Raw genomic sequence first — 21,342 nt, 5'->3', positions numbered from 1 at the left:
ACATTATTTGTTAAGTTTAACTAGCAGGCGTCGTAATTGGCCGAGATGGCCAATTAGACCAACAGAGTTTTATACTGCGGTGACCTCTTCCGCCAAGAAAACAAAACGATTATAAGAACTGAAAGCCGGGTGCGCTGGTGTCGATTCATTCTAACTACAGCATGACAGAAAGACAAAATACAAGAACAACGTGAACACACAGAGCGCTGGAGGGGTATAGGCCCGATAAACAGATCATAGCCATTACTATATCAGCTGCTGGCAACTGCGAGGGAGAACCGCTAAGAGCCACAAAAAGTGATTCTACATTAACGCCCATCGGCCAAGGCAACCGGCCTCACACAGCTTTCAGTAATACTTCTAGAGCAGTTGTACTGAAGTCACATTTTGTCTCTTTATACTGTGAGCACAACTGCAGTTTATTGAGCGTGCTTGTGCATGATTTGATTTCCGTAATAATTCCTACACTTTACTCTTAGTTGATAACATACAGAAACTTATTTTCAGTGTCGCGATACTTATGTCTTACGTAAAAACTTCTGCTTTAGCTAAGACGCATAAGGATTCCTTCATTGTCCTTTCTACAGAGTTAAATGTACTTAGCGAACTTCGAGGGGCCTTTGCAGTTGCCACAGGCTAGCTTCCTTCACTTTCGCCGAACTTATTTGTCGCTGTCTCGATGCTACGCGGTTCATGTTCAGGCTACTTTGAGAAAAATATTCGTTGACATATTCGTTGGCAAAAGCCACACACTAAAAAACTACATTTTTAATTGATATATATGCAAACCGCACGTTAAGCACTGCAAAACACACACAAGAAACAAGGCATCTATCTGTTCGTGCAAGCACTCAAAGTGCAATGTATCCAACGCACCTTCCCTGACAGCTGCGTGAACATTTATACCGCAAAGCAGCTCGCTGTTCGAGCTCTATGGCAACTTAAGCCTATAAGCCACTGCCCTCGTTTCAACATCCGCCGTTAGGGCATGCACTGCCGCAGTTCCCAAAGGGCGTCCGATTCTTTTCCCGGAGATATTAACGTTGCAGATGCATAACAAGCTGCCCAATTAAGACGCAATGCGTGATCGATCAGGCTTTCATGTATCGCCTGCGCAAGCAATCAAACCAGCGAGGATTCGGACAAGACGGGCGCGCGCGCTCTTTCGCAAAGGGCCTTTCTTCGCGCAGAGGCGCGTGCTCGCGCCGGAGTGCGATATCAGAGCGTGAAATCTATGTCGTCATCGGAGGAAGGCGAGCTCGTTTCGCGGCCACGCCACTTACGGCTTACGTACAAAGCTGCCTGCGAGCGCAGACAGGCCGGCGCCCAAGGAGCGCCCCCCCCCCCCAAAAAAAAAAGAAAGAACAAATATGCAAAGCATTATATGCCCAGGCGCCCAAAACTGGGATGCGAGAAAAACTCATACCGCAGCTAGGGGCGGTCCTTCGTGCGTAAGGGCCGAGCGGCGGCGTAATCTTTGTAACTGGGCAACGTGGCAGAAACAGTTCGACTTCCCGTTCGCATGCTTTTTTTTTTTTTTTTTTTGTTAGCGGTCAGTGGCCAACCATCCTGAAAACACTTCTGCACACGCACATATCAGAAAGCACGTATATAGTCAAACGTTACTTTGGTTACGTGCTCAGAAAGTGGAGGCTAAAAGTAGAAAGCAGAGTGAGTTGTCGAAGACGAAACGAAATGCAACGACCGCGTCTTATGATGAGCACTGGTTGGACAAACTCGTTTTCGGGTAGTTAGAGCGATCGGTAGAAGAGTTATTGAATGCCGGATGCGACGGGACGACGGCGTGCTCGAGGAAAAACCGATGGTGATCCGGATATTCTTAACTTGGTCACTCGTTTTTTTTTACAAAAATTAAACATTATATTTAAATTTAGGTTAATTAGGTTTCTCAGTTAAACTTTAGGTTAACTTAGTTAAATTTTGGACCGCGTAAAAATCCTAGCTTGAGTTAGTGCAGATGTAGCGGTGCTTCTGTGCAAAATTTGACGTTTGAAATACGAGCCCAAGCGTCATGAAAAGCTCCCCAGAATGGCTGTTTTCGATACCGAAACTAAAGAAATGCCGCCATTACGACTCGCCGGAGGTGAAGCATGACCTAGTGCGCGCGGCTCCTCGGCATGACCTCTGAGATAAGGAAACGCCTGTGGCACGCTGAAAAATCTCGGAGTCGCCGAGATGGGACACTTCATAGCGACAACCACAAGGTACCCGAGTCGTCTGCTTAAGTGCTGTTTGAAGGCTGCTATCAAGAACATTGCGAGGGACCATTAGAGTGACGGAATGAATACCAAGAGGAGGGAAGCGCAGTCGAGGACAGCAGAAAACTATAGGTGAGGTGATGAAGTTAGGAAATTTGCAGGCGCAAGTTCGAATCAGCTAGCGGAAGACAGGGGTAATTGGAGATCACAGGGAGAGACCTTCGTCCTGCAGTGGACATAAATATAGGCTGCTGATGATGATTATGATGATCAAGAACATTATGTAATTTCTATCACCGAATATTTGTCAAGATACCTTTAAGCGGCATGTATATTAGCAAATTTAGCAAAAGAGCAATTCTATTGCAGTTGGCCTTTAAATTAAGTCTACCTGAGAGTCTGTTACGGGCATCATTACGGGCATTATCGGTTCCAAATGTCAGATCATCCCGATTCTATAAATTCCGGTATCTTGTCTGAAAATGGTAGCGTGTCAATTATGTCAATGTGATCACGTTTGCAAGGTAATATCGGGGCCATAATAAACGCACTGGTAATATCAGATATCTCCGCGACCATCCCTACTCACGGAGGCGATGGTTACATCGCTGTATAATTGAACAATAAGATATCGCGCACTTACGGCATCATACTTCGCGCATGCGCATACCACTACATAAATTTGTTTTTAGAGCGACTGTCTGCGCATAAGAAAAGGTTGCAATAAATACACATCCGAATAAACTCTAATACTGCTTGCAAGCCATCCAACACGTCAAACAGGGCTTGCTGCGCGACTCCTGCTGCGACTCTGGACGGTCAGTGTCAAAATACGAGGGGAAGTCAAAAAGTAAAGGGACTTTTGAGAAAGGGTACATTTATTCTAATGATAGAACACTGAAACATACATTATTTTTCTACATAACTTCCCTGCACTTCAATGCATTTTGTCCAAACATTTCACAAGTTTTTTTGATTCCGTCGGAAAAAAAAAGTTTTTTGGTTGCACCTGTAACCAATTTTGCACAGCATCAATGACTTCTGCATTGGTTGCAAATCTACTTCCCCTGAGCGATTCCTTCAATGGTCCAAGCATATTCAAATCTCTTGGAGCCAGGTCTGGACTGTATGGCGGGCTGTTCCAGCAATTCGAATTCCCAACTCCTTTATTGTTTCGGCCGTCCGTTTGGCAGAATGTGGCCGAAGCGTTATCTTGCTGCAGGAGGACACCTTTTCGCAGTTTTCCACGACGTTTGGATCTGGTTACAGGTTTCACTTTTGACGACTTTACTTTGACTTCCCTATTTCACCCCAAGAGGCGAAACTATGAACATTGAGAACCTATTGTTATGGGTTGCGAACTAAACTGAAACCTGTAATCAGATCCAAACGTCGTGAAAATTGCGAAAAGGTGTCACCCTGCAGCAAGATAACGCTTGTCCACATTCTGCCAAACGGACGGCCGAAACAATAAAGGAGTTGGGATTCGAATGGCTGGAACACCCGCCATACAGTTCAGACCTGACTCCAAATTATTTTCATATGTTTAGACCATTGAAGGAAGCGCTCAGGGGAAGAAGATTTGCAGCCGATGCAGAAGTCATTGATAACCGAAAAACTTTTTTTTTTTCCGAAGGAATCAAAACACTTGTGAAATGTTGGGACAAAGTGCATTGAAGTGCAGGGAGGTCATGTAGAAAAATAATGTATGTTTCAGTTTTCTATCATTAGAATAAATGTACCTTTTCTGAAAAGTTCCTTTACTTTTTGACTTCCCCTCGTAATTCATGTTTTGACATGACTGTCCACAGATCTTACATAACTGTTTTGACGTACGACTCAAGTGGCTATGTTACGTTTTCTTTTTTTTTCCTTTTCCTTTTGTTTAATTTTTGCTATTGCAGTCACTTCATTCATTGGAATGTCTAAAAGGAATGTGTTCTTTCACATTTCGACATTGATAAATTTAAAAATACCTACGTGCATTTTGAAACGGTCAATCTATATTAATATGCTTATACTACGGCTCCCAAACAAAAGACGTCGCCGGCCCTCACCGGCTTCCTATGCTGCGGTCAGCGACTGTCGGGGAGGAACTGTCGCCACCCTTCGCAGACGTCTGCGAACGACGGGAAGCGCTTGCAAGAAGTAACCATTAAGCTTCATTCATTCGTCTTGGGGTAGCCCACAAAGCTAAGCCCCTATACAGACGGCCATTGTGTGCTGAGTAGCAGACGACGCAATGCTTCCGAGTTTCGTCTGCCCGTCGTCGACTCGGCTCACGCCAGGCACGGTTCCTGGTTTTAAAGCATCACCCCACCGCTTGGATTGGGACAGGAATAGCGCGTTTCGCTTCCCGTCCACTGGCGGCGAACAAGAAGCAAAAAGAAAAACTAGAGGGAGGTACGATTTAGCGTTTACTCGCGCACCGTCGAGCGAGAACTCGGAAAGGCGGTTTGCGTGCGCGTGACTGGAGTGAAATAAAAGCAAAAAAGGGAAATCAGGACGGCGAAGAGGAAGAGATGCTTCACTACTTTTTCTACTTCTTCGTGTTTTTGCGCGCCGCGGTTTGCAAAACTGTGGTGTCTCTTGCGTTTGTTTCGGTTGTCTCCGTCCTTATATCGTCCACATGAGACTTCGTTCGTGCGAGACTATCTCCGTTTTATTTAGATTTTATCTTGGTGTGAGCTTGCTGTTGTCGTGTCGTAACACAATGGCTCTATCAACCAGCCTGTTCTGTGTTCGGCTCAGGGTGATAGCCACGGACAAAAAGAAAGTATATGACGCCGAGGAATCAAGCGCCGTTGGAAGCAATTAACTTTTTAAGTTGGGCATCTTGTTACGTTTATTGCACTAGGCGTCCGGTTGAAGGTTGCTATTGCAACGTATAAAACTTAAGTTCGAGTAATCGAATGTACGAACAGCTTTCCGTAGGCCAATAGGTACCACATGCAGCGTGGAAGTACGCCGCTGTAAGCTACACTAACACTCCGATCCACAATGCCTAAATAATGATGGCCTAATTTGACAGTTTTTACTCTAAACCCAAAGTCTGATTGAAAGTGAAAAATGGAAAGTAGACGATGCAAAATATATGTTTTTAATGAGACTTGTACGCGTAACCGAAAACATAACCGATTGCAAATACAATTGCTTCATCGAAATATGAAAGTGATTACTCTTACGCTGCTTTCTTCCCGACCTTTAAAAACACGGCACACATGCAGTAAATAGAACGAGGGTCTGGATCTTTCACTGCGTACCCGCCAACCTTTCACATGTCGTTTACATTAACAGTTGCTATTCAAAATTTTCGTCGTTCATCTTCCCTCGTTTTCATGTGAACACACCAGCACCGACACGGACTGTTCGCTTGGTGTACTTGCTGCAGGGAAAGGGTGGTTCCATAACGTGCGAACATCTTGCGCACAAGATTGTGGTTACTCGTCGCCGCGGTGATCGCGTCTGGGTCCTCTATGAAGCTCAGCGCATCATTGTTCCTGGAACGTGGAGAAGACGCTACCGGTAGAGCCAATAAAAACCTGTAAAAAAAAGTCACAGGCCTGCGCGGCACACGCAGCACAGTCACAGCGTAAGCTGGTGGAGCGGCTTAAGAGTAGCAATTTCGGTACCACGCACAACAGGGTCTTCGCGGCAAAGTCTCTTCGCCTCTTGTTGAAGAGAGCGGTCTCAACTGTCCGCCCGGCGTCGACGGCGAGCTGCGGTTCGTAATGCTCTCTGCACAGCAGTCCGCTCAGCCCGATGATGCTTGGTTGTAGCTGCGCACGTAGCTCTACGATTCTCTTCTTCACATGCGGTTCGTACCTTGCGAGGAGACGCCATAACGTGTACCGAAGAGGTACCGAGAATACGTGGCGCACATGTCACATCGGGATCGCGTTTATTGTGCGCCTCGTCTGAATCGCTTTTCGTCGTCTGCGCCTGTGCACGCGGCTTTTGCAGGCGTCTTAACTAGATGGCGCCACCATACTGGCGGAGGCTCGGGTCATCTGCGCCTTGCGCGCCTGCCTAGGGCGCGTTTATAGGGCCTTTTCTGACGCTGATAGCAAGCGCTTGCGTAGCTCAGTGGAAGTATCCGACTCCCACGCAGCAGGCCTGGGTTCGATCTCGGCGGAGACCGGGTAGTTTTTTTATCGCATTTCTGGCGATAGTGGTTAAGCGGCAGCGGCGGCGGCGGACAACAACGCAAACCGAAACGACTATTAGAATGAGCTCATAACAGCTTACGCTGTAAATATTCAGAGCCCTTCCACTACTATGAAGAATGAAGCCAGCGAGGCTGTGACTATGGAAGGTCTGCTGTAATGAATATTGCCCCAACGATGAGAATGGGCGTATCGTCGTTGGGCATCAACCAACCGAACATGTCTATCATGAACGTTCCGGTTGAGAAACTCGCGTTGAAACCTGGCCGTCGTACCGGGGAAGTTGGCGCTAGCGTTGCCGAGGCGTGCACCACCGTTGTTGGGTTCCTGGAGGCCGGGGGCAAGACGAAGCTGACGTTTTCCCTCAACATCGCGCTCCCGCAACTCGGGTTCCGCGGCTCCTCGCTGACGTTTCGCCTGGGCTTCGGCCGCCCACGATAGAATCGGCACTTCAATGACGAGCCCTTTCCCGAGCGCATTCATTCTGGATGGATTTCCATGAAGTTTCTTAAAAATTAAGTCTGTACATTACGTTAGACAATGAATGGCTCATGCCCCCGTAAACGCGGCCTCCCCATTAGGACGACAGAAAGTGAAATTCTACGCTGGAATGATTAGCGGCAACACAGCCAGCTGTGGAAGCAGACGACGACGATCAACGCGGGAGCAGTGGCACGTATCAAACGGCCCGAGCGCAAACCGAGGGGCGCCAACGAGCCAGCTGCGGAAGAAGACGACGACGCTCGAGCCAATGCTGATGATGATAGTTTTTTTCTACACGCGGACATTATGCTGGGGTAGCTAGCCTTTAACAGCTTCGCTGTAAAAAATCATGCGTAGGGGACTGTCTGGCATCCACGTCCAAAGTGGTCACCGCTATCGAGCTATAGCAGCGCCGGTTCAAAACACCGGCCAACATCTGTGGGAGAGTTACGATGTGGAAACAAATGCTGAGCGTCCGGTATTGCCTGTCTGAACAAGCGCATCTGCGAGGCTGTTGCGTTACACGACCGCGGGCATGCTATGGTGCAGTTCGATGTTGCAGTTCCCGCCACAATCAAGCGCTCGAAGCTACGTCGTCAACAGCTCCTCTCGTAAGTAAGCGAACTGATTACACGCGATTGGTTACGGTAAAAAAGGGATTGAGTTAAAGTGAACATCACCAAATAAAAAGTGTAATCAAGCAATCATCAAACTAACGAATGTAATTGATTACAAGCAATGATTACGCGTAATTGCTTTCTTCACCAGAATGATAGAACAACGTCCTTGAAAGAAAATGATAATGTCCTGGGTGACCAGTAAAGGGAGCACTGTTGAAGGACAAGTCGAACTCGTAGACAGCGGTGGGGTAATAGTACTCGTTACACGGGCACACCCAACTGCGGTAAAACTGCGCCTCACTTACACCCTACCGCAATTACGTGCACTTACGAGGAAAACTTGACACCGTTTATGCATGCAGTATACCATTGCTTTCGAAATAAGTGCAGTGAGATCTTCCGAGCCGATTTGCATAACAGTGGTAGGACATAACTGCAAATTAGCTTAACCGCTGTTAAGTCGTCCGGGTAACTATTGTACAAGATACGTGGCAGTAAGCGTAGCTATGGAAATGTGTCAATAGCGTCTTGAGTTACAAAGCGAACGTAACTGTTTTCTGGTGGTCAAGGATTTTATGCAACTCGACAATATTGTGACGAAATTTCCCAAAAAACAAACATGTCTGCCGGCATTTTGCAGCTTGTCTGTGTATTGTTCAGTAATGCATCAAAAAGTGTTGTTGCCCTTAAGAAATGAGACTATGCCAGGCCAAAGCCACCCAATGGCGTAAGCAGTACGGAATTCAGAAAACCTGTTCCGCACTCAGTAGAACTTATGCATCTACGCGTCCGCAAAGTAACCGGCAAGTCCGTCAGATAATTCAACTTCAAATTCAAATCGTAACTGTCATCAGCACTTTGACATTCCGTGTAACCCTATTTCTAAAGCTGCACAATGACGATGGAATCTGGTTCCGTATTCACAAAAACGTCTTACGCTAAACATGTTCGTAAGATAACATTTCAGACAATGCTAATGTTGGACGTATTATTTGTGAAGGCGCCCGGTCAATGCCAAAGAGCACCTACGAACGGAAAGCTTTGTGAATTCCACTCCTGGCGCCAGATTCGCTTTTCAGAGTAACTCTTCAGTAGAGAGGTTCAGAAAATGGTGTGCACAAGTTGTTAGCTTGCGTACGCAGAAGGCGCCACCTTCCGTATACCCACGAAATAACGTCAGTGACACGTTCGTATAGAACCCTCCTTTTTACACCGGAGCGTCAACGCCCGCTATCTTTGGACTCGCTATTTCTGAAAACTCCGTAATGTTTCGCGCGTGGAGGCATGCGGAACGCTGAAAGAGCACAACCTCGTAAGAAGCTGCGGGAAAATTAGCGCCGTAGCTATTTGAGCTATAAAAAAGTTAGCCGTTGCTGCTATATTGAGAGCTCATTGCGACGAGTGAACGCGAGCATGCCGCTAAAAAGGCTGACTGAAATGCCGGTCGTTTATTTCGGTCCGCGTGAAAACGTGGAACGGAGAATTTGGGTGCGTTTGATGGGCTGCACTGGTGTGGATGCGTCCTCGGACGCGAATAGCCCGAGCGCCCAAAGTACTATAGAATGCGCTGAACCTATTTAACGCTAGATCCAACCACAATTAAGATTCATCGCCAGTTGTGGCCCATTTATGGAATACTAATGTCACCGCTAAGAAAGACCAAATTGTACAATCGGATTGATTATGAAACATAACTGAAGGTGCAACATCACAATTTTCGAAAACAAACCTAACATTTTGTTTCAAATAGAAGTATTTAGTTCGAGAATTGGTATTCGGTTTATTCAAATATCCGAGCGTGACTAAATAGACGGGGTTGCCGAGATTACTAGAGCTTGCTTGCTTTGAAAAAAGGTCATGCATATGGCCCAGTGGCCGTTTCAACATCACATTGTTATACAACTAAGAAGTGTGCGGAACTATCACTTTACGCTAATTTGCAAGCGGCTCAGTCGAAAAAACTTCCAAAGGTGAGATAGCGTCGTATGTACCGAAGGGGGAAGACAGCTTAGTTACAGCCCCTGTGTGTTCTGGAAAGTTCTTTTTCTTTTTATAGAAGTAATAAAATAATCTGCATTCCTTTGCATATTCGAACCCCGTATTTGATTGTCACATTTCAAAAATTCTTCCTATTTTATCACCCCTGATAATCAGCTAATGCTTCAGCGAAACGATCGAAGTTGACTTCCCCCAAGAAGTCCGCTCCCATTTTACAAGATTAATCCCGTACCGTGGCAGCTAAGGCTCCCGGTGCAGAAGTGTCCGCGCACGAGATGTAAAAGAGCGCAACGTTACATAAGCAACAACTGCTCCGCAAGTTACGCAAAATCAGATACCCAAGGCAATGAAGTTTCTTCCTCCTTTCCAAGTTGCATCAGAGCAATGCAACGAGCACACGTACTTCAGATCTCCAGAATCTTTCTCCACCAACCCGTACGCCCTGCAGCATTCGGACACGTCGTCGAAAGTGCAGCATTGCGTTCGCGCTCTACCAATACTCGAGCATAGCGGGCAAATTTTATTTTAATCTTATTCCTCATCTTCAGCTACACCGAAGGCTCGGTACCTTCTTGACATAACTTCGAAATGAACCCCGAATTCTGAATCACGTTTTGAACATAGTAGTGAAAATATTTGCTGAGTCGATAAGGTATCCCTGGGCAGACTGTTTCACTTAAGTGCTCAATAGGACGCAAACGGCAATCGGTAATGCTCGCTGCAAACCGACCTCATGGCGAAAGCGTCAATTTGACAAAACCAACGTTTTTCTAAACGACGCCGAGTCGCTGCACGCATGACAGCAACTGGCTTCAGGACATCTGGTTGGCATCGGATTGCATCCGCACTTCTTGAAAGCCCGGGAAAGGAAAGTCGTCCCTCTCCTGAACTTTCAAAGAGCATGGAGTTTCGCGACATAGAGCAGCCAAAACGCCAGCGCTTCAGCAGCGCTGATGATTTAAAAGGCTTCGTTTCTACCAACAAAGAATGCACGTAGCATTCACAACAAAACACACTGCGCATACGAATAGGTAATGTTGTGCGCACCTAGCATTCACAGCAAAACAGTCTAAAGGATTATTGTATTTTACCTGCCAAAACCACCGAAACGCTGTACTACACTCACGGAATGAAACGCGTTAATTTAGGAACATACATACATACATACATACATACATACATACATACATACATACATACATACATACATACATACATACATACATACATACATACATACATACATACATACATACATACATACATACATACATACATACATACATACATACATACATACATACATACATACATACATACATACATACATACATACATACATACATACATACATACATACATACATACATACATACATACATACATACATACATACATACATACATACATACATACATACATACATACATACATACATACATACATACATACATACATACATACATACATACATACATACATACATACATACATACATACATACATACATACATACATACATACATACATACATACATACATACATACATACATACATACATACATACATACATACATATGTTCCCGCCGTCTCGAGTTCTTGTTATATCGGTGTAAGTTTGGCTGTTGTGCTTAGATCAGAGTTTCTGCTCTCTTTAGCGACCAGATGCGCAGCGAAGTGACATCACCCTCTCGAGTAATTGCGCTCATTCAGTGTTCTACCTTAAATTTCCCCGTCGCGTTCTAGCCCCGTCGGTATAGTACATGCGAATAGGCAGTCTTCAGCGCGAGATGACAGAGCAGTATCCAATAATTAATTAATAAGGCCTGGTAGATTATCGGTGTATCCTTTAATTTCCACTTTTTTATTTACCGTAGAGACATACAGACACACGTGTAATTGAACTTGCACTGCCGTGCATTGAAGGCTTTGTTAGTTCAGCAATCTGGCCAAGTCTACTGCATGCGTGTGACAATGGCGCGCGCAAATTACACCTACCCTGCGCGAACTAAAGGCGCTCAAGCCATACATTTCTTTATACCGTGCCTCCATGCAAATAATGTCGCCGTCTCTAGCTATTTCATGTTACCAACGCTGATATCTACTGGCTGCATTGCTGTCGATTTGTTTTGTTTTTGAAACGTAGAGTACATCCAAAAGAAGTTTCAGGAAATCTTCTCTCGGTGTAAATCGAAACATTTCTGATGTGCACGTACAAGGTGATACATCCGTGACCACATTAGCGACACAATTACAAACCGATTTCGTTGGCCAAACATCTTTATGCGCTTGATTACTTCAATGGAGGTAACAGAACTCAGTAATTCGCTATTCGCTACATGGTTTTTTTTTTTTTTTTGCAGAAACTAATGGTGTTCAGACACTTAATGTCAAGAGATCCACTACTCATCACTGTACACGTAGGCCGCGTTTTATGGTATTCAAACTTCCCAGATATCGTCATCTGGACATGTCCTTCTTGTTCTATATCCATGGCCGCATCTCTACTGCATCCGTTCACTTCCTACCGCTTATGTCTATTCTATCCAACGCAACGCAAGTCTCCTCGCGTGTAACATCTCTCGCACTGAGGGGGAAAAAAAAGGTCTGGTTACGACGCCGACTTACCTCAATGGCCTACGGGACTCACGATACGTTACCGTGGAAATCAATTTCCGTCAAAGATGTAGCGCGCAGACAACGACGGAGCGTATTCGATATTGAGGTCGATAAAGGGGAACCCTTACGTACGCCACGAGGAAGTGTTACTTTTTTAGCACAGGTGTTATCGCTGCCGACAAAAAATAAAGTGAGTCGTAGCCGTGCCGCAGCTTGTGACGGCTAGAGAACGCAGGAGAGCGTTGGAAGCAAACAATGTTCAAACTGCATTGCGAGTATGGTAAAGTTTTTCAGACAGCAGGAACCTTGGGCCGAATTCACAAAGCATCTCATTCACAAGCGCCATTTGCCATTGGCAAGCCGCTTTCGCTAATAATATCCCCAACATTACGATTGCATCACACCCGCTCTTGAGAGCAGTTCTAGCCTACGAACGTTTTTGGGAATGCGGGCCCTGATTTGTACAATATCCATCATGGCAGTCGAACAGCAGAGACCAGCGTCGTCGAAGATGCTCAAAGGATAGACAGAGTTGGTTTCCTGAAACTTACCGATCAGAACGAGGGCGCATATGAGGATCATGGCGACGCTGCCTGGTACGCGCGCCACAGAAATCATCGTCGCTCCTAGGAGACACAGAGTTGACTCGTGGGCGGCTTCCGCCTTGCTGAGCACACCGCGCCAGCGACCTGGCGAATCCAGGAGTCTCACCACGGACGCGTAATCCTTGTTGGTTTGCACACAAAAAAAAGCCTCCGTTCACTGAAGAAAAAAGAAACCACACCACAAAAAAGACCGCAACTTGGTTTCCTTCGGTTTCTCCCACCACTGGAAGTCGGGATCTGGACAAGGACCTCCTCTAGGTTGAACGCTCGTGGTTGTGTCCTCCGACGTCGGATGTCTGTGGTGGCCAGTCGAGGAGAATACACACTTCCTTTCTTTCTTTTTCCGTAAGGACCAGCCGATATTCGAGCAAGAGAGGCAGCTATTTCAGAACCGAAGACCTCTCTCTCGTACCGTCTATTTTAGCCGGCGACAGGCCGAAAAGGTTGCCTCAGGACAGTCGCGATGTCACGTGCCGAGCCCGAAGCTGAAGACCTCTCACCACAGGCGAGCTTGCACGAGAGAGTCTTCGAGGAGAACGTCTCTGTTTCGGCAGACGACGACGCGTGGGCGCGTTTAGCAGCCAAGCGTAGACCAGCCGTCTCACGAGCGCGGATGTCTTCTAATGGGCTCCTTGCAGCATCTGATGGCACTACTGGCGCGCTTGAAAACGCGAAGCCAAAAATGTGCGAGCTAACGCACAAGAAATAAAACCACCAGAAGAATAATAATAAAAGAGAGAAGTGTTCTTGTCTCTATTGACCCCCTCTTTCTCTCTCGCTTTCCCTCTCAATCACTATTTCTTCGCCGAGCGAAGCCTCCTTCGAAAAGCAACGGTGCCTATGAACGCAAGTCCTGCTCGGCACGCGGGTTTCTTCGGCCTAGTATACTGTGGGAACTGTTTTTCCTCCAGTCGGGTCCAACCCCCTTCCACCATCTTTCTTTTTTTTTCTTTCCCCCTCCACAGAAGCTTTCGAAGCACGATCTTTTCCCTTTTGCTTCTCTCCACTTCTGCATTTCGTCTCTCCTTTCACTCTTTTCTTTTTTATGCTTTGTTTCCTTTCGGTTCGGTTTCGCTTTTCTTTGCTGATTCCGCGCCGCTGGAACGCTGACCCAATTTTCGGAGGGGCGACGCCGCCTTCGAGTCGCCGCGACGGCCCGTTTCCGCCATGAGAGAGACTCTTTGCCTTCGGGGACTGCTCTCATTGGACGACATGTGGTCACGTGATCGCCGCGCTCCTCCGAAGTAGCCTCACCATCCCGCGCAGTATAGTGCCTGGCTATGGTAACCCCCCTTCTTCTTCAACCACCCTGACTCGGCTCACTTACCGTCGACCCGCGACTTTCATTTCTTTTCGGCGTTATTTCCGAGAGCGCCGCACTCGAGCCTTCGACGAGGAGGAATAAGGTCCGTTATAAACCTGCCCGCAACCAGACGCTTACGCACGAATCCGACGCAGAGCCGGTGCATACAAGCGTCGACTATATAACACTGCGGCATTGCTCCAAGAACAAAAAGAGGGCAGTCGGACGATGAGCCGGCTTCGAAGCCTGGCATTATCGTGTTTTCTTTCTCGTCTGCCATTACGACGCTCTGAGCGCCCCCGCTGCCCGCCGTCTCTTGATCGTGAGCGAAGAGGGGGTGCAGGGGGTAATAGTCACTGGCAGCGAGGGTCGATAAGCCCTTCCGGAAAATCGGAAACACTCCGGTCAGGTCACTCAGTGCGTGTAACCTTTTACTACCCAGAGCGGTAAGTCTGCATAGCGTACGGAGCCGATGGCATGGCGGACGCTTCCCCGGAAGAGGAGGGCGCGGCAATAACGAACCGTTCCAGTAATTAGCATCCCTGCAGTGTTAAATGCACGCAGCGACGTACTGACTAGCGGGCTACAAGAAGCTAAATCGGAGAACGTCTGTCCTAGGGTGCTAATCTGGACGCTGTTGTGTCGAATTCCGCCATGTTGGCACTTCGAGCCAATCAGAGTAAGTGCAGCTGGGCTGTGAGCCAATCACAGATGAGCAAATTTGACAGTGTCTAGAATCCATCCCCCGGCCTCCAACTGTTGGTAATGCTCATGTTATAGCTTCAGCCAATTTCTGTGGCGTTTGTAGTGTAATTACCCTTCCGTCAAGGTAATTGGATCAGACACTCTATAGTTTCTCACTCCGAGCCGTTAACTTCATTGTCTCTTGACTTCATGTCCTCGTTACTCAAAATAATGGAGCTCTTCAATTTCCTTCATTCCTCTCGTACTATAGTAGCAGGAATCATCACAACATGATAGACACAATCCCGCTTGTGTCTATCACTTGGTGTGTCCTCGTCCTTTATTCGTGGGCAAAAGGCCTCACAATATGTATTATCATGCTTTCCTGGCCGAACAAGTCACTAGCAACGAAGGTGATGTTTTTTTACCCCGGCGTGAGAGCCACGACGTGCGAGCTATCGTGCCGTCTTCGGAGATATCGTTGTTATTGTCCTCAAGCCGACTACCGATGTTTTGAATGGCACATGGAAAAAAAATGTGGCGCTGCCATTTTTATTGTTAAAGCATTATAGGCGAACGTCACCCAGTTCGACGGTATCAAAATTGAAATACGGGCCGATAACGAAGGTAGTGCATCCTAACACAGCTTTCACAGCGCTGGCTGCCACGAGCGAAGAACGCGAGAAACGGGCACGAGACGCATACGACAGACGTTTCAAAGAGCGGCTAATTAGGCACGAGAGAACCAAACGTGCGACCGCGTACTAATGGTTAGAGCGTCGGGCTGCCGTGCTCAAACACGGAGGTTTGGTCCCACCATCGGTCGTGCATTTCTTTATAGCATTATCGGCCGAGTTCACCCACCTTGGAGGTATTTAACAAAAAACTCGATTTGCGTTGAGAAATCGCAAGTTTGTAACAGATACGAGGTGTATAGGAACGTCACTTCGATAAATGAAAGAGTGCGAGGTCGCCCATGGAGCACGCGAGCGCAGATGTCGATACATCACAATCAAAGTATGCTGTAGCCTACTTTTAGAGCTAGCGGTATTAAATTCGGGTCAAGTGCGCTTTTTTCTTCGGCTGGATTGTTTTTTCCTTCTTTGTTAGCAGATTTTGTTTCGCAGCGGCACAATAATTTGAGAAAAGCATACCTGCCGGTCGCAACACCGTTCAGCCTCGTTCCCCGTAACATTTCCTTCGGGGCATAATCAAGGACACTCTGGCTGGGTCACGCAATGGCGGTAATAATCTGCCCCGTTACGCAGTTTGTCTAGCGCGTAACGTGTAATTTGTTACATGGTGTAGCAGCTACTGAATTGCAGCGTCGTGGTTGTTAGAACAATGAGAAGATTTCTGCAAACCCTAAAGTCATTCCGCGTCGCCTTGCCTGATGGTTCGTCCGAGCTAAATTGGCAGCGCGCAAGGCGGGTCAGAACCGCAGCCGCGTCTAATACTTTTTTTTTTTTTCGTACGCGTCAGATCGTCGCTATAATGCTTTCAGAAGCTGCATTGGCCGGCAGGTGGTGCTTTGCGGAAGCGCGTGCCGGTTACGACCGATACATCTGTGCTCAATTGTGAAAGCCTTCGCGTTTCTCTAATGTGAGTCGTGTTACGAGCTAAACCATAAAGTTTAGGGTTACGCTCATACCCAGAACGTATGCAATGAACAACGAATTTACATTGGTACAGCGGGACAAATTCGAGTGAAAGAGATCAACTTTAATGGCGAAAGGTTCTATTGTTTGAGCCGTCGGCAATGGTCCATCGCGAATTTGTATATTGGGGAACTTCACAACCCAAACGCAGTACGTAAATATTTATGCTCGTATACGGGCAAGCCGGAACGAATTCGTCTTTCAAAAAAGTGCCTAACAGTGATAGAACAGCTAGAAGACATAGAACGCAGCTCTCGCCACTACTGAAACACGAAGACTTCGGGGATTCGTACTACTCAAAAGATAAAGTGGAAGGCCTTTCTTCATTCCGCCTCCTACTCCGTCTGCTATGGACACACCTTTAAGGCTAAAGGAACTGCAGTCGGCCATAAGCTCTGTCCATCAACGTTGCACCCTTGAACCATGATGGCATCCCCAACCAAATGATTTCCAATTTACCTGAAGAAGTGAAATGCAATCTTCTAGCGTATTTCAATAATGTCTGGAAAACAGGAAACATGCCTTCATCGTGAAAGGTATATAGCCTGAATTGTGCCAATGCTGAAGCCTGGAAAAGAAAGGAGAAATCTGAAATCATATCGACCGGTATGCCTGACTTCATACGTAGTGAAACTGATGAAAAAGCTTGCCGTTGTCCGACTAACGCGGTAGCTTGAGAATCACAAGGATCTTCTAGAATGATGCGAGTGGCTTTCGACAGCACTTGAGTACCCTGCATAATGTCATCGAGTTGGTAAGCCACTCAGAACACCGGCGCATATATACCTTTCCAGCACTAGCCATATTTCTTGATGCTTCCAAAGCGTGCCACTGTGAGTGCTCCAGTGTACGATATTACTCACCTTATAATTATGTTAATAACAGGGCACCCTCTCCGATTTGTGCATACATTCATCAGTGACCGAACGATGCAAGTGAAGTTAGGGGCAGTACAGAGTACTTCGAGAGCATGCACGAGAGGCGTGCCGCAAGGCAGTGTCACTGTAATTCAAAATGTCCATCGCTGGTTTAGCCGATGCCTTGAAGAAAGTGTGCCAACCAGTGTGAGTATCAATTGACACTCCCGACAGTTACACTGAGTGCAGTTCTGTATCATTGCTGTCAGTGCTTTGTGTTATAGGAATCCGGTTTATTACGGTTAAAATGCCTTGCAATGCAATCATATTGCTACAAGAGACACATGCTACGAGAGACACATTCTGCCAGGGGCAGACGACAAAGAAGACGGTTCTGTCGGGTGCTGGTGGCTGTCCACCGATGTTGTTGTTTTGAGGCAACAACAACAACATCTTGGCTACTGTGTCTGTCTAGTGTAAATACAGTGTAAATAGTCCCGCCTTGTGTCGTTTTACGTAACATCTTTGTGGTGGAAGTGCTGGGTAGTTCCCTGTTTCCATCACGGAGCTCCGCAACGGCCGCTTCATCACGCTTCCGACCATGTCAGTCGGTGCAGGCACCACGTCTTCACCCGCTGCCCCTCCCGTGGCTCCCACCTACATCGTTCTGCCTCCTGCTCGTGATCCTGGAGTCTTTTCCGGCCAGGATGGGGTTGACGTCGACAAATGGCTCAACCTTTACGAACGGATCAGCGCCAGCTACAGGTGGGACCCGACCCTTATGCTCGCCAACGTGCTTTTTTACCTCGATGGCCCACCACGGGTGTGGTTCGAGACGCACGAGGCGGACATTACAAGCTGGGACTCTTTCAAAGAGAAGATACGCGACCTTTTCGGGGACAGCACTGGCCGGCAGCATGCTGCGCGGAATGAACTTGCGACTCGTGCACAGACATCCTCCGAGTCATACGTCTCTTACATCCAGGACGTTATCGCTCTTTGCCGCCAGGTTGACGAGCACATGCCTGAGTCCGAGAGGGTTTCTCATGTGCTCAAAGGTATCGCTGACGATGCCTTTAACCTGCTCGTGTACACCAACGTTGATACCGTCGACACAATCATCAAAGAGTGTCGGCGGTTTGAACATGCCAAGAGCCGCCGTATAACCCAGAGATTCACCCGGCTGCCCAATACGGCTGCAAGTTCATCGTGTGATGCCGTTCGCCTGCCGCCAACCTGTGACCACATTACCCGTATTGTTCGTCGCGAGATTGAAGCTGCCTGTCCTGCACCTATTCCACCACCCGTGTTTACATCCCACGCCAGTGACCCAACGCCGCCATCAGTGTCCCTCATTCAAGCTGTAGTAAGGCAGGAGTTTGCCAATCTCGGCCTTCCATCGGCGTGCCCACTGACTCGTCCTGACGCTCAGCCTTATTCCTCTGGACCTGCTCGACGATCCTACACCTCTCCTGTCTCCTTCCGCAACCCTGCGGAATGGAGAACGCCCGACGATCAGCCCATCTGCTTCTCCTGTCATCAAGCCGGGCACATTGCTCGTTATTGCCGTCGCCGTTGGACCTACGCATCTCGCCAGACCTCCATGCACTCTACTCCTTTTAGACGTCCAGCCGCTGGTTCCCCTACTTACTACTCGTCGTCCTCCCACGAGCCTCTTCCCTCTGACGCCACTGCTCCTGTTCGCCGCTTCTCCCGCTCCCCGTCGCCACAACGCCGCCAGTCCCGCTCTCCGCAGCCTCGCCGCTTTTCCTCGCCGTCCTTCTCTGGACGCTCGCCGCCGGAAAACTAGATAGTGCAGCTTATGGAGGTGAAGCTGCAATGCCGTTGTCCCCTGCAAATCCTCTGCTGACTCTGCCCACTCACCATAGCCTTCTAGAAGTCAAAGTCGACAATGTTCCTGTGACCGCCCTCATCGACACTGGTGCACAGTTGTCTATTATGAGCGCCCCTTTACGCCGCCGCCTGAAGAAGATTATGACTCCGTCTACGACACAGACAATACGTGTTGCCGATGGTGGTGCTGTTCAAGTGATCGGAATGTGCACCGCCCGTGTTAGCATTGCCGGTCGTCACACTGTCGTACTTTTTGCCGTCCTTGCTCACTGCCCCCATGACCTTATCCTTGGCCTTGACTTTCTTTCGGCACACTCGGCCTTAATTGATTGTTCCTCTGAAACACTCTGTCTCGATCTTCCTCTTCTATCAGATGCCTGTGAAACGACCGTCAGCCGCTTAAGCCCCGCCGCTTTTGTTCGCCTACCGCCTCGAGCCGTTACGTACGTGTGTTTGTCATCGACCCCACCCGTTCCTGACGGCGACTATATCGTCACTCCGATTACTGACGTACGCCTGACGCGCAATGTTACTGTGCCACATACCATCGCGACATTATCAGATAACTGTGTGTTCCTCCCGCTACTAAACTTTGGTCTGACCCCTCAAGTGTTGCCCCACAAGATGTCACTTGCCCACCTCACCGCTATAACAGACCATGACGTCAAGGTTGTCGCAATAACTGCGCCTGAAAAAGCTGAAGTTTCCCGGTCACCAATTTCTGACGACAGCATTTTTCGCAAAATGATTGCATCAGACCTTTCTCCTGACCAGGCCGACGCTCTCTGTCGGGTTTTGGCCTCATACAGCGACATTTTTGACATTCGTGATCGACCCCTGGGTCAGACTAAGATTGTCACCCACCGAATCAACACTGGCGACTCTTTGCCCATTCACCGTCGACCTTACCGTGTGTCCGCATCAGAGCGCGATGTTATTCAAAAAGAAGTGGCAAAAATGCTTGCGAAGGACATCATCGAACCATCATCTAGTCCTTGGGCCTCCCCCGTCGTATTAGTAAAGAAGAAAGACGGCTCCTGGCGTTTCTGCATTGATTATCGGCACCTCAACAAAATCACCAAGAAGGACGTGTACCCTCTTCCACGTATCGACGACGCCCTCGACTGCCTCCATGGTGCCACCTTCTTTTCCTCCCTGGACCTTCGATCAGGCTACTGGCAAATCGCTGTAGACGACCTGGATCGCGAGAAGACCGCCTTCGTGACCCCTGACGGCCTTTACCAATTCAAGGTCATGCCTTTCGGTCTCTGCAACGCACCAGCCACCTTTGAGAGAATGATGGACACACTGCTTCAAGGATTTAAATGGTCGACGTGTTTATGTTACCTGGACGACGTGATAATTTTCTCTCCCACTTTCGCAACACACCTTGAGCGGCTTTCGACCATTCTAGCAATTTTCCGACGAGCTGGCCTCCAGCTCAATTCCTCGAAGTGCCACTTCGCTCTTCGTCAAATTACTGTGCTGGGCCACCTCGTTGACGCTTCCGGTGTCCGACCAGACCCAGCGAAGGTACGCGCTGTCACGAATTTCCCCGTTCCTCGATCTGTCCATGACGTTCGTAGTTTCGTGGGGCTGTGCTCCTACTTTCGCCGTTTCGTGAAAAACTTTGCGGCGCTCGCACGTCCACTCACTGACCTTCTCAAGCAAGACGTCCCGTTTTGTTGGGGTCCTCTACAAGCTAACGCCTTCTCCGAGCTCATCGCCGCCCTAACGACTCCACCTATTCTTGCCCATTTTGACCCCGCTGCTCCCACAGAAGTACGCACAGACGCTAGTGGCCACGGCATCGGTGCAGTTTTAGCCCAAAACCAACGCGGCATTGATCGTGTTATTGCGTACGCAAGTCGTCTCCTTTCGAAATCTGAACGCAATTACTCGATTACGGAACGGGAATGTCTTGCCCTTGTCTGGGCGGTTTCGAAATTCCGCCCTTACTTGTATGGCCGCCCTTTTCGTGTTGTCACAGATCACCACGCTCTCTGTTGGCTTGCCTCACTGAAGGACCCTACTGGACGACTTGGTCGTTGGGCGCTGCGCCTTCAGGAGTACTCTTACTCAGTTACCTACAAGTCTGGCCGCCTCCATCTGGACGCGGACTGCTTGTCCCGCTACCCTGTTGACCAACCAGACGGATCGGAAATCGAACATAGCCCCTGCGTTATGTCCATGTATCAGTTTCTCCAGATTGGTGACGAACAACGCCGTGATGATTCTTTGCGATCGCTCATTGACCGGCTGGAATCGGCACCTA

The 21,342-nt window shown here is 48.1% G+C and overlaps 1 protein-coding gene across 1 annotated transcript in view; it reads right to left on the bottom strand.

Annotated features, from left to right (window-relative positions):
* LOC119458955 (uncharacterized) overlaps window positions 1-12,688 on the bottom strand; it is a 50,780-nt gene extending 38,092 nt beyond the window's left edge. Inside the window, exon 1 of the mRNA XM_037720811.2 lies at window positions 12,658-12,688. Coding sequence (XP_037576739.2) covers window positions 12,658-12,688 — 31 coding nt within the window. The remainder of the gene's footprint in view (window positions 1-12,657) is intronic.
* Window positions 12,689-21,342: the final 8,654 nt, after the last annotated feature.

The sequence above is a fragment of the Dermacentor silvarum genome, chromosome 7 (genome assembly GCF_013339745.2).
Source record: "Dermacentor silvarum isolate Dsil-2018 chromosome 7, BIME_Dsil_1.4, whole genome shotgun sequence".
Classification (NCBI taxonomy): domain Eukaryota; kingdom Metazoa; phylum Arthropoda; class Arachnida; order Ixodida; family Ixodidae; genus Dermacentor; species Dermacentor silvarum.
The sequence above is the reverse complement of the archived record's forward strand: the minus strand, read 5'-3'. Positions and strand labels throughout refer to the sequence as shown.